This window comes from Cebus imitator, unplaced genomic scaffold (genome assembly GCF_001604975.1).
Source record: "Cebus imitator isolate Cc_AM_T3 unplaced genomic scaffold, Cebus_imitator-1.0 Scaffold289, whole genome shotgun sequence".
Lineage (NCBI taxonomy): Eukaryota > Metazoa > Chordata > Mammalia > Primates > Cebidae > Cebus > Cebus imitator.
In genome coordinates this window covers 2,298,371-2,310,976 of record NW_016107604.1, presented here as the reverse complement: position 1 = coordinate 2,310,976, position 12,606 = coordinate 2,298,371, and the positions used below count along the sequence as shown (strand labels likewise).

Below are 12,606 nucleotides of genomic sequence, written 5' to 3'. Positions count from 1 at the left end.
GAGGCTGCGCAGACCTCAGCCGGCCCTTGATGACGTCATAAAAGGGCCAGACCAAGTCGGGCAGCACCCTGTGACCCTCCGATCCTGCCCAGCTCCGCCTCCTTCAAATATCTGCTTCCTTAAGTTCACTCGTGGCCAGTTAGCTTTTAGTTAAAGCCAAAGAATGAAAGCACTAAGTTGAGACCCGACACGGTTACACCCACATCCACTTCCCAACTCTCGCCAGCTCACGGCGACTCCCCCATGCAGTGGCATCGCCCGGCCACGCCCAGTGGCTGGGTTGTTAGCGCCAGCCGGCAGGCAGACCGGGAAGGCGGGGCCCGGCCGGGCTAGAACCACATCTCCCCGCCCCCGACTGGGCCGGGCGCCCGGGACTGGCCGCCAAGAGTGCATACCGGCAGCAGCCTGACTGTGGAGAAGGGCTGCGGTGAGAGGAACGCCGCCGCTAGCGTCCAAAGTGCTACAAAGAACTTGAATCATGAATACAAACTACTCAGCCTCCTCTCCCGGCGGCACCGGCACCGGCACCGCCACTGGCACCGGCACCGGCACCGCCACTGGCACCGGGACCGGGACCGGCGCCAGCACCGCCGCTGACACCGGGACCGGCACCGGCACTGGCATCGACGCCGGGAGCGGGCGCGAGGCGGAGGGTCCTCCTGAAGCCAGGGGCGCAACTGCCCAGGTCCCGAACCCGGCCTCCAGCTTTGACTACACCTCGTACAACCCGTCCGAATGGAGCATCCGTTCGGAATGGCGGACCGTCTCCAATCCTTCAGGTAGTTCCCAGTGGAGCATGTCCTCAACGGCCGAGGCCGCCTCCTGGAGCACCAGCATACCCTCTCAAATCAACACCACAAGTAACCTTAGTACTGACTCCGACTCCAAGAGTAGCTTGGCAGGTTTCAGCGCTTACATTTTGGGCAGGCGGATCCCGGAGTCCACCACCCGCTCCAACTCCTCCGATGGGGCCGCCACAACCTCCAGCCACAACGACGGCATTCCCCGGGTATCAGTAACAAGACCTACCCCGTCCGTAGACTGGTCTTTAGAGCCACTACAAGGCTCGGCCTTTTCATCTGTGCTCAGCACCCCCCGGGATTCGGTGGAAGGGCCAGCCCTGCCCACGGGTTACACCCTGACCTCAGTGCCCGGCTACCCCTGGATATTTGTGCCGGTACCTCCCACACCCAGCGACCTTTCGCAACTGTCATTTCAAGCACCTACACCCAATAACACCCCCCAAGTGTCAGTACAGGGATCTGCTACATCCACAGCGCCCAGCTTCCCCTGGGTTTTGGTACCAGGACCGCCCCTACCCAATAACATTTCCCGAGTAACGCCACGAGCACCTCCTGCACCCCTTAACACCTCCCGAGCATCAAGCCTGTTGTCTCCACCACCCTCGGTGCCCGACACTCCGCGGGGCTCAATACAAGATCCTCCTGCCACCAACAATCCTTTCCAACTGCTGACCCAAGGACCTTCTAAACCTAATAACTCTCGCCGAACATCAGTACAAGGGTCCGCCCCGCTCACAGTGCCCAGCTCCCGCCGGGCATCAGCTGAAAGATCAGCTCCGCCCCTGGGCGCTCCCAGAGTATCAGCAAAAGGGTTCGCCCCGCCCTCAGTGCCCGGCCACCTCCGGATATCAAAAGAAGGATCGGCTCCGCCCCCAGACTCCCCGGGGGAGTTGGTAGAAGGGTCCTTTCCACCCTTTGCGGTCCCCACTCCTGTGCCTACGACCCAGGACAGTATCAACGGAAGCATGACTAGCCAAGAGAAGGCGAGTGTAGAGGGCCACATGTTCGACGTGGTCGTGATCGGAGGTGGCATTTCAGGTCAGTGTGGACTGTAGCGATGGTTTGGGGGGCGCTGGCAGTCAGGGGTGGGGAAGCTGCAGTAGCACTGTGGCGTTTGGGGGTCTCTCGTGCATGCGAGAGTGTAGTGTATCCGTGGCTTGGCCCCATATCTTGCGAGGTGGGAGTGGGGGTTGTGCCCGTTTTGCTGGTGGTGTGACTGGGGGAGGCAGACACAATAATTTTACTACTACTATTAAATTTACCCTGTACTAGTTACCATGTACTAATATTTAATTAGCTTTTGCTGTGCAGTTATATTTAACTCTTTACATGGATTTTCTCAGTCCTCAACAGTTCCGAGAGGTGGGAACTAAATTCATTCCCGTTTTGTAAAACCAAGAAACAGATCTGGGGAGTTTCAATAACTCTTGAGGTCGAATTACCTAGCTTGGAAGTGGCTGAAAGATATTCTCCTATTTAAGACCTGCAGTCCTAATTACTGAGGTGACTGCTTTGCCTCACTGATTTCATATCCTTTGCCCTAAACAGAACATCAGGATACAGATTTCTGTAGTATTGAGGTAGCAGTAGTGTTATTCCAGTCTTGCTCTTCTCTATTTTAAGTAGAAAATTTAGTAGGTGAAGAGGAAGAAGGCAGACTTCTTTAGGAAAAGGTTAAAAAAAAAAAAAAGAGGGGAGGGGGTTAAGCTTTTAAACTATTCCTGTGTGTGTGTGTGTGTGTGTGTGTGTGTGTGTGTGTGTGTGTGTGTGTGTGTGTATGTATATATATATGAACCTGCAGGAAGGTGTAGGGTATTTATTGTCCAAAGAGAATCCCTTTATGAAGCAGGGGCTGAGTGCCCTGTTATATCCTCCTTCCTCCTTTCACTAAGAGCTCCCACCACCTAAATCTTGTCTTCTGATGAGCCAGTTGGTGGGCCAGGGTTGCCCTGGTCCTGGCTTGGATTTGTAGCTAACCAAGTGAGTGGTGCATGAGGCTTTTCAATATCTTCCTGGAAGCCTCATCATGATTGATATATAAATTGTCACTTATGTTACCATCATTGGTGAAATGTTTGAAATGTAGGAATTTTGTTGCCTTTCAGCCCTGGCTAGAATCCCACACTGACCTATCCTCCCCCCACTAGGTGTTAATAATTTCTGAGATATCCCTGCAGGATCTGATTCAGAAAGAGAAAGATGATGGGAGGCAGTAAGTAGAGTGACCCCACAGTAGCCATTTTATATATAATCCTTTTGAGGAGACTCTGAACATGCTTACAAGTTAATGTTCGGTAGAGATAGCTTTTGACTTGGCCTGTTCAGGAAAAACAGTCACATGTTTATCCTGAACAGAACAAGAGAAGAGATTGGCATGAACTGTTGCTTTGACAATTCCAGCCAGTGCCAAGAAAAACATGCATGTATATTGGGGCATCAGAGGAAAGCAGCTCCCTGTGGAGAGTAAGAAAAAGGAGTATTTCCCTTGTTTCTCTTCATGCATTTACTTATTCATTCATTCAGCAAACACTTGTTGAGTACCTGCAGTGAAGTGGCCTGGTGTTTCCCAAAATCTGGTCCCACTAGGCAAGGCTTCTAAAAGCAATATGGTTGTAAATCGCTGGAAAATAAATATGATGACAATGTGTTATATACATTGACTAGGGCTTCTGGGTTCTCTCCCATCTCTATACCATCTGTATTCTGCAATTCAGAGTTCTTTCTGGGGTTTTATTCTTAGTCTTTTTTCTTATTCAGTCTCCAGAATTCCTTAAGGGACATTTTTTTTTTCCTCTTCCTTATTACCTGCTCTTCCTCCCTTTCTATGCAGTACTTTATGCTTAATACTTGGTCATTAGCAGAGGTAATTTACCATGTAGCTGATAACCTTTATGTTTTATGGTCTTATAACTGTAGGTCTCTTCTGGTTCTCATTCTAAATAAATAACCAGTTTCATACTCAGTCCTGTATTTGCAATTTTACTTTCTTATTTCTTAGAGATGGTACCCAAATTATATAAGTTTTAGGACCCACAAAACCTGAATCTGTCCATGGTCACTATTAATTATTCCTTTATTTTTGTTTGGGGGAAGTAGAGGGCATTTCTTGCACAGTAGTTCACACCCCTATTCCAGAGGCCAGTTTCAGTGGCACTGGAAAAAGCACTTGGCTTCCTCTAATGTCATCTCCATCAGTCAGATCTGAGTGATTTTAATACTCAGACTGATCAGAAGCATTGTTTTTTACCTGTGTTACCTTCCCAGATGGTTCACAGCTAAAATGAAAGTAGTTGCAAGTGTGGCTCTTGTTATATCCTGGACATAAACTGAGTGTTTCCTGAGCAGGTAAGAAATATAACTTCCCAAGCATTCTTGTGAATTCAGAAACAAACCATCTTTGTCTGTGCCTGGCAATATCCCATGAATTACTTAATAGTCCCTGTGGCAGTTTTATATGCCTTTAGATGTTCTTTATAACTTTTGTTAGGACTTGCACACTTTGATAGGTTACCCACATATTCATAATACATTGCCAATCCGTAGCATCAGCAGTGTTACTTCTATTATATACACCCCAGAAGAGTACATATTCTAAGTGACATTACTCAAAATTGATCCGTATTTGCAACATTATTTTTCAATTACTCTCTCTGCACAGAGAATGGCAGAATCTTGATGTGTCTCCTTATTTGTCATTATAAAACACAAAATAGACTGTGTCTTATAGCCACAACCTCTTTTCCTGCCTAACTATCAAATAATTCTGTATAGTATGTTGGTAGTTGAGAGGGGAAATAGCCCTGCTGATTTGTTGGTCTAGTGATGTCTTTAAAATGCTCTGGTCCTTAACCATCATTCATCATCTATCACCCATTCCTTTTTAAAACTCCTTTCATGTTTACTGTGATGCTATTGGATCTTGAATTTTTATCCTGCGCTGATTGCTGCTTTTCTATCCTTTTCATTGTGCTCATATTCTTGCAAACATCTGGTTTTCAAAGGTTCCACTGTCCATCACTTTGGGGCTCTTAGGGACTCTCTCCCTCTCTTTCTCATTCTAGGACTTCAGCTGTCTCTTATCTGTAGAAAGCTCTCAAGTCTCTAATTTAAATCCTCTTCTTTCTCTGAATTCCTGTCCCATAGCTTATCTGCTCCTGGGTATTTCATGCTTGAATACAGATTTAACATGTACCAAAGCTACTCTGGTAGCCAATCCAGCTTTTCCTCAGTTCCTTGACTCTGTTCTTAGCACACCATCCCTTCCATAATTTTTTACACAATATTATCTTTCATCTTCTGCACCCTTTTAGCAGATCCTTCTCACTCCCCTTTGGGGCTATCTCTCCTCGCCTTTCTCTATGATGACCTCTCTCCCCCCATCATCAGGACATACTCTTTTTATTGTATTTGTATAAATGTAAGGGATACAACTGCAATTTTGTTACATGGATAGACTGTGTAGTGGTGAAATCTGGACTTTTAGTGTATTCATAAGGCGCGTAATGTGCATTGTACCCATTAGGTAGTTTCTCATCATCCACCTTCCTCCTGCCCACACACCCTTCCAGTCACCAATGTCTATTATTCCATACTTCTATGTCTGTGTGTGCACATTATTTACCTCTTACTTACAAGTCAGAACATATAGTATTTGACTTTCTATTTCTGAGTTGTTTCACTTAAGCTAATGGCCTCCAGTTCCATCAATGTTGTTGCAAAAGCTCTTGACCCCTGAAGCTACCTGGTTATGACCCCCTTCCCAGTGGCCACCCTTTACAATAATGGCTCTCCCATTATGTTCATCTTACTTGCAGTGTTCTCCCAGACTTGATTTTTCTTAAACACTTATTTCATCACCTTGCACCTCTGTTCAGGGCCTTCAATGCTCTCCTATTAGCAGCCTCTCAGACACCTCCCTACCCCGCCCCCATCATGCCTCCAATTATTTGTCCCACTTTGTTGGACAAGTAGCATTTCCTACTATTTTCCAACATGGGTTTGAGCTTTAGTCTCACTGCCTCGTGTCCTCGGGCTACATTACGTTTATTTTGTCCCTTCATGCCTTTTCTGCTTTTATCTTTCTTAATTAACATGGCAGTGCTTCTCTCTTACATTTATATTCTATCTATCCTGCAATACTTGGTTGAAGATCCTTTCCTTGATTACTCTGGCTCCCATTGATTTTTCTCTCCTCTTGTAGAGCGTGTAATCTGTACTTAACAAACAATTTACCCTTATTTTCTATCTCTTATTTCATGATTTGATTTTAAGGATAATGGCTCAGTCCACTGAATTCAGGTGCTAGTTCTTACTCATGAGCTACCACAGATAAAATAAATGACAGAAAAACAGTGGTAGAAGAATTTAAAATCTGTCCTCAACTGAGAATTTCTGAAATGGCTCTCTTTAGGGAGAGAAGAAAAGGAAATGAGAAAAAAGCCTACCCGTAGGGCACAATGTATACTTCTTTCATGAGTCTGTTTGGAATTTGAGTCTTTGGGTCAAAGGGGCTTTAAAAGGCAATCTAGTCCAATCACCTAAGATTTTAATCTTCTTGACAGCACCTTGCTAGTGATTAGGGCCAGATGGCTGTAGCTTTCAACGCATTAGCATTATGAGTAGAGGTAGCTCTGTCTTGTTAAAGCATGTCAGGAGCCTCTACCCATACATATGCTAATCAGTGACCAGATCATGGGGAAAGAAAGAGGTATATAAAGATGAGTAAGTAGCATCCCTGCACATAAAGTACTCCTATCTTCTTGAAGAAGTAATCAAGTGGGTGAATAATTAACATGAATACAGTGAGATAATAATTGATATGAATATAGTGAGATAAATATCAATGCAGTGAGATAAATATTAATGTTCTGAATATGAACAAAGTGCAGGGATCTTGAGAGATAAGTAGAATTTTAACAGGTAGAGATAAGAGGATGGAAAAAACACATACCATACAGGAGAGACTAGAGGAGCACAGATACAGTCATGAGGTTGTAAGCCATGCATGAGCAGTGCTCAATTTCCCAATGGAGAGTGGGAATGAAAATAGTTGTTTCCTATGCCTCTAGGGATGTGATCCTGGTAGCTATTGAGATGACCCCCGTGTGCCATGTCTACCCATGATTTTTGTTCCTGTGTGAACTGTGAATGGTTAGCGAGTACGCAGTGAAGATGCCTTAGTCATAACACTGGATTGTCCTGGGTGAATCAAGTGTTTCTTCATTTTATTTTTTTGCAATTAAATTCCAAGGGTCATGTAGAAAGACCTTTTCGTGTCCAAATAATGTTTAAGCAATAGAACTCTTCTCCATTTTTGTCTATGAGCTGAGCTCTGCTAAAAGAATTAAGAACACTAGCTGCCCAGAATTCAGTGCTGTGTAAAACCAGCAGGAATTGAATCCTTCTTATCATCTGACAGACAGAAAAGCCATTTTGCAAGAAAAATGACTGATGTTCAGCATTCCGATGATTGAGTCCGCAACATACCACAATTTCCCTTTTTGCCGAAATATATCACCCATAAAAATTATTCTGCTAGGACACATTTAAGGCATTTAAACCCAGAACTTGGCAGCACGTACTGTGTGGTTTTGCAGTGATTAAGAAAAGCCTCCATTTAAGAAATGGTGCTTATTTTTGGTGCCTTAGTTATTCAAATAGACTGAGGTTCAGTGTGGGCTGAGCATTAATTTTGTGGCTTTTAGGATGCTTCTCTGCCCCTATTTTATATTTTATTTTTCTGAAAAATAAACTAGGATGTTTTTACTTCATAAACTCTTTTTATGCTGAACAAAGAATACAAGAATTACATTTATTTGTGTTCTGATTTTTTTTTTAATCTTCGTGGTTCAAGGAGGTTTTGGATTTATCTGTCATTTAATGGAAAATTTTAGCATTTAGTCAATACTTATTGATTTGAATTGTTACATAATCCTCAGCTATTGAGAAAAATGTATTTAACAATAGATCTAAGTATAGCATAATTCCATACATTACAGATACCAATAATGGAGAAAAAGAAACATAGAAAGTCATTATTAGTGAATATTGGGTCACAATCTTTTTGCAGTTGTGGCATAGAAATATTTTAACCTATGAAAAATCTTGCGGTATTTGCATTCAGGTGTACTCAGAAAGAGTAAGGTTGTATTGTAGTTTTATATTACATATACGGTCCCCAACCCTGTGATTTAGAAAATATAGACACCCAGCCAGGTGCAGTGGCTCATGCCTGTAATCCCAGCACTTTGGGAGGCCAAGGTGGGTGGATCACCTTAAGTCAGGAGACCAGCCTGGTCAACATGGTGGAACCCTGTCTCTACTGAAAATACAAAAATTAGCCAGGCATGGTGGTGGACACCTGTAATCCCAGCTACTTGGGAGGCTGAGGCAGGAGGATTGCTTGAACCCAGGAGGTAGAGGTTGTAGTGAGCCGAAATCACACCATTGCACTCCAGCCTGGATGACAAGAGCAGGACTCCTTCTTATAAATAAATAAAATATAGACACCTAATAAATACTTGTTAAGGAATATACTTGTATGTATGAGATGGATAGATTTCATAATGATAGTTTTTTTTTTTTTCATTTTAATTTTGAGTAGTTAGAACTTCAAAATTCAAAACAGTTTCTAAATGTTGTGAGCATTTAAGACAAATTGATTTTTGGGACTGTTTGTCCTCCTTTATAATGACAAATATTTTATATTTTTACCAGCAATTTCTATTTTCCTTCAGACAATCTATTTCTTGTTATGTTGCCATCTATGACTGTATATTGGGGAAGTTTAAAGTCTTTAAACTGTGGTTTTGTCATCCAAGAAGTTGGATTACGTTATACGTGATATATCTTCTGGTAGGAATTCTTAGTAATTAGTCAATTTCATAAAGATTGTCTTTTTGACTTTCTTTCTTGGACCCTCCTCAACAGTTTTTTTCTTCCATGCTTGATTCTGGGAAGAGTTTGCATTCTCTCTCATACAGACATTCTTCACAAACTTAAATCAGGGCCTGGGTCTCTCCACAGGTGCTCATTCACACTTTCCTTGTGGCTTCTCTGAGACTTTAAAAACGCTTTTGTAGTTTTTGCTAGGCCAAAGTAAACAAAGCACACTCATTAACAATATTTAATTGACTGATTAGGTAAGAGTGTTGAGAACATAAAAAACAGATGATAGCTTTAAGAGTTGAAGTAATTATATATTAACCATGTCCAAGGGTCATAGAATGGTGACCTGTAAGAGCCCAAAGGGATTGAAACAGAGGCTCAGAGGGGTCAAGTGAATTACCAAATCCTACAAAATTCTTAGCTGTATAGCTTGTCCATAGATGCCTAAAATACTGACTTCCAGGACAGTGCTCTTTTTATTCCTCACCTCACTGGACTTGCTTTGTCAGCTCATCCATAGATCTGCAGTAAACTTTATTATTGCTTTACTTTGGAGGTTGATACTCTAAAACTTATAATATAGTGACTGTTGCTTGACAGTAGTTTATATATTATAAGGTATCACAGGGAATGTTATTGCTTTCTGAACATTTACATTTAAAAATATGGGACACCCTATTAAGTAAAATGACTTTCATATGACAAATCTATTTCCTTTTTGGAAAGTTCATTCCTAGTGCATTTAGGATATGTAGAGATTGTTGGGATAGTTTAGATCAGTGATTCTTGACCTTTTGGACCGAATATCTCTTCAAAAATCTGATGAAAGCTATTGGGCTTTTTCGCAAAAAATGCATAGATGTTTTTATGCATAGATGTTTTTCTCCCTTGCACCACGCCAGTGTTCTGGAAGCCTCTTCTGTGTCACTGTCCCAGTAGTGTAATTATTTTTAGCTGATACTAAGACTTCATGAAAGTGGTGAAAAATATTTCAGAGGATTCATTACATCTTTAGACAGTTACTGGTAATGAATTTCTGAGGAGACCATGATGAAAAGAGTGAACACATTCAGGCTGGAAATGAAGGCACCTACATTTCCTACATTAGGTCCATAGTAACTACAGAAGTGAACTTGACATGTTTCGAAAAGAAAGAATTTGAGAGAAAACATTAGTGAAGGAAACGGAAGGCTGTGGTGGTTGAGATGATTTCTTTTAGTAGTTTTCAAAGATTGTTTAAAGTATCATTAGCCTATCGTCTATTCAGTGACTTGTGTGAGGCATAGACTCTATGTAACCTCTATGTCACAGGGGTTATAGCGATGAGCCTGAAATGCTCTTCATACTTGAAGTTGGTTCAGAGGTTCAATATCAGCGCAGAGGAGGGAGGAATCAATTCTACCTGGAGGAAGTGACAAGGAAAGGATTTCATGGAGGAAATACTTGACAGAAGTGTCATAGATTTTGGGTAAATTCTGAAATGTAATGAAGATGACCTTTAAAGTGACTGTTTCTAGATTAAATGAGTTAGCTGGGAGCTGTAGCCTAAGTTGAAGATCATTTTCTTGCTTGTATGTATCTGTTCATTCATTAAGTAAATATTTGTCAATTGTACACCACTATATGACTTGAGTAATATTTGTGGGTTTTGCTCTCTGCTTTTCTGCTTTGGGTGTATGAGTTGCAGATGAGGCAATATAAGTTGATGACTTTACTTTTCATTGTCCTTGGAGTGTTCAGTCCAAGAGTCCAAATGTGCAGTTATGTAAGAATTCTGTTGGCCAGAGACCACTTCACAGAATAATAGAGAATTAACTTAATGTATCATGCAGTGTACTCTGTACACATTCCTAGGTGATGAAGAATATCAAAGTTGAAGAAAGATGTCACTTTCAGGAATAAAGAGAAATGACTAGACAGGCATCAAAGTATACACCATAGCTACACTAAAACCTTGCTCTGACATGCTCAGCTTGTGCTCTAGGCATTTGTTCACTTAGGACCTTTCCTTTGGGAGTTTATTATACTATTGGAACAATCAATCTTATAAGAGATGAAACAAGCTTTCCTAAAGTGTGTTTTCAGGTATACATTTTTTTAAAAAGCAGAGGGTGGATAAATGCTGAGTTAAGTGGATCTTTTTACTGCAGGACTTCTCAGGACCATATGCCAATGTGCACCAGGAATTTCCCAGAAGGAGAAACAGTATATGGTGTCTCAACTTTCATGAACATTGATACTTTTCCCCAGAGCATCTTTCTTGAGGACTCGTGTTCCATAAAACATTTAGGGAACCACTGCTTTAAACTACATCCCATCCTGGTGTGCAGAATCCAAGGACAGGAATATGGAGTGTCCCTGGTGTATTTTAAGTTTCAATAAAAGAATGGGATGAATAATGAATTAAGGGGTAATTGCATTCCCTAACTTGGATGAGATGTTTTTATCTAAAGTGAAGATGAATGCTGAACAATAATCAAATAAATTAGGACTGTCTAGACAACCAGTCTGTTGAATTCAGGGCAAATTGAAGTTAATTGTTAGCTTTCATCTGTTTATTACTTGAGACAGCCCTATCTTTTTTAGCCTATCAAAGGGATTAGAAAATTTGGTCTTTCCAAAAGCAGAGAATTACATATCTGAAAGGAAGTACAAAATACAGATGGGCATAGGTATAGATTAGATAGATAGGAATGGTTTTATGTATCAAGGGCAAGTTTGTGTATACACTGATATTCTCTGTTGTCTTTTGCCAAAAAGCACAATGCTGGTTCAAAGATCAGAAAATGTGCTAGCAGTATTTAGAATCTGCTGACCTACTTAGGCATAAAGGTTAAAATGGCATGACACCCTATCCTTGTCAAAGTTTCTTAGTTGCTTGAGATAAAAATAATCTAGGCAGCATTAGAAATTTCTCTGTTGCCCTCATCCACATAAGCATGGTTTTGTTTTCTCAGTATGTGATTCTTCCGTTCATTGACACAAGTATTTGGGCACTGCAATGTGCAGGCTCCATCCTAGGGTTGCAAAGATGTGTAACACATTTCTGCTCTTTGGCAACACACATTTAGCTCATGTAGGCATCTCAAGCTTAATGCATCTAAAACAAGACACTTGATATTTCCCCATAACTCTTCTTTCCCTGGCTGTTTCCAACTTAGTAAATGGTACTACCATTTAACCAGTTGCTCAGGTTAAAAAGCTTGGAGCCATTCTTGGTTCCTCTGTTTCGTCATATACCACATCCATTCCAGCAGCAAATCCTATTGGCTGTAGCCTCAAAATATGTTCTGTATCTCACCGCTTCCCACAACTGCAATCACAGTTATCCCCACCCAAGCCATTGTAGTCTTTTGCCTTTGTCCAAGCCACCATGATCTCTTGGCCAGTTGATGTTTGACTATACTTTTTATAGTCTTTGGAGTCTTCAGTCCAAGAGTCCAAATGTGCAGTTATGTAAGAATTCTGTTGGCCAGAGACCACTTCACTGAATAATAGAGAATTAACTTACTTAGACATAAAGGTTAAAATGACATGGCACCCTATCCTTGTCAATGTTTTGTCAATGTTTTTTAGTTGTTTGAGATAGATGTAATAATCTAGGTGGCATTAGAAACTTCCCTGTTGCCCTCATCCACATAAGCATGGTTTTGTTTTCTTAGTATGTGGTTCTTCTATTCATTGCAACAAGCATTTGGGCACCGCAACATCCAGGCTCCATCCTAGGGATGCCTTTTTTCTAATCTCTGTACTTCCTTCCTCTTTTGCCCCACTACAGTCTGTTTTCCTCACAGAAACCAGGATGATCTTTTAAAAAGTTAAAATAAGATGAATCACTCCCCTACTTATAAGCCTCCAGTAGCCCCCACCATACTTAGACCAAAACCCAGAGGCTTGCTGTGGTCTACAAGGCACT

The 12,606-nt window shown here is 41.8% G+C and overlaps 1 protein-coding gene across 1 annotated transcript in view; it reads left to right on the top strand.

Annotated features, from left to right (window-relative positions):
- Positions 1-807: 807 nt before the first annotated feature.
- Positions 808-12,606, top strand: part of MAOA (monoamine oxidase A) — a 76,321-nt gene continuing 64,522 nt past the window's right edge. The window contains exon 1 of the mRNA XM_017502065.2: positions 808-1,841. Within this exon, the coding sequence (XP_017357554.1) occupies positions 1,769-1,841 (73 nt within the window). The 5' untranslated portion in view covers positions 808-1,768. The remainder of the gene's footprint in view (positions 1,842-12,606) is intronic.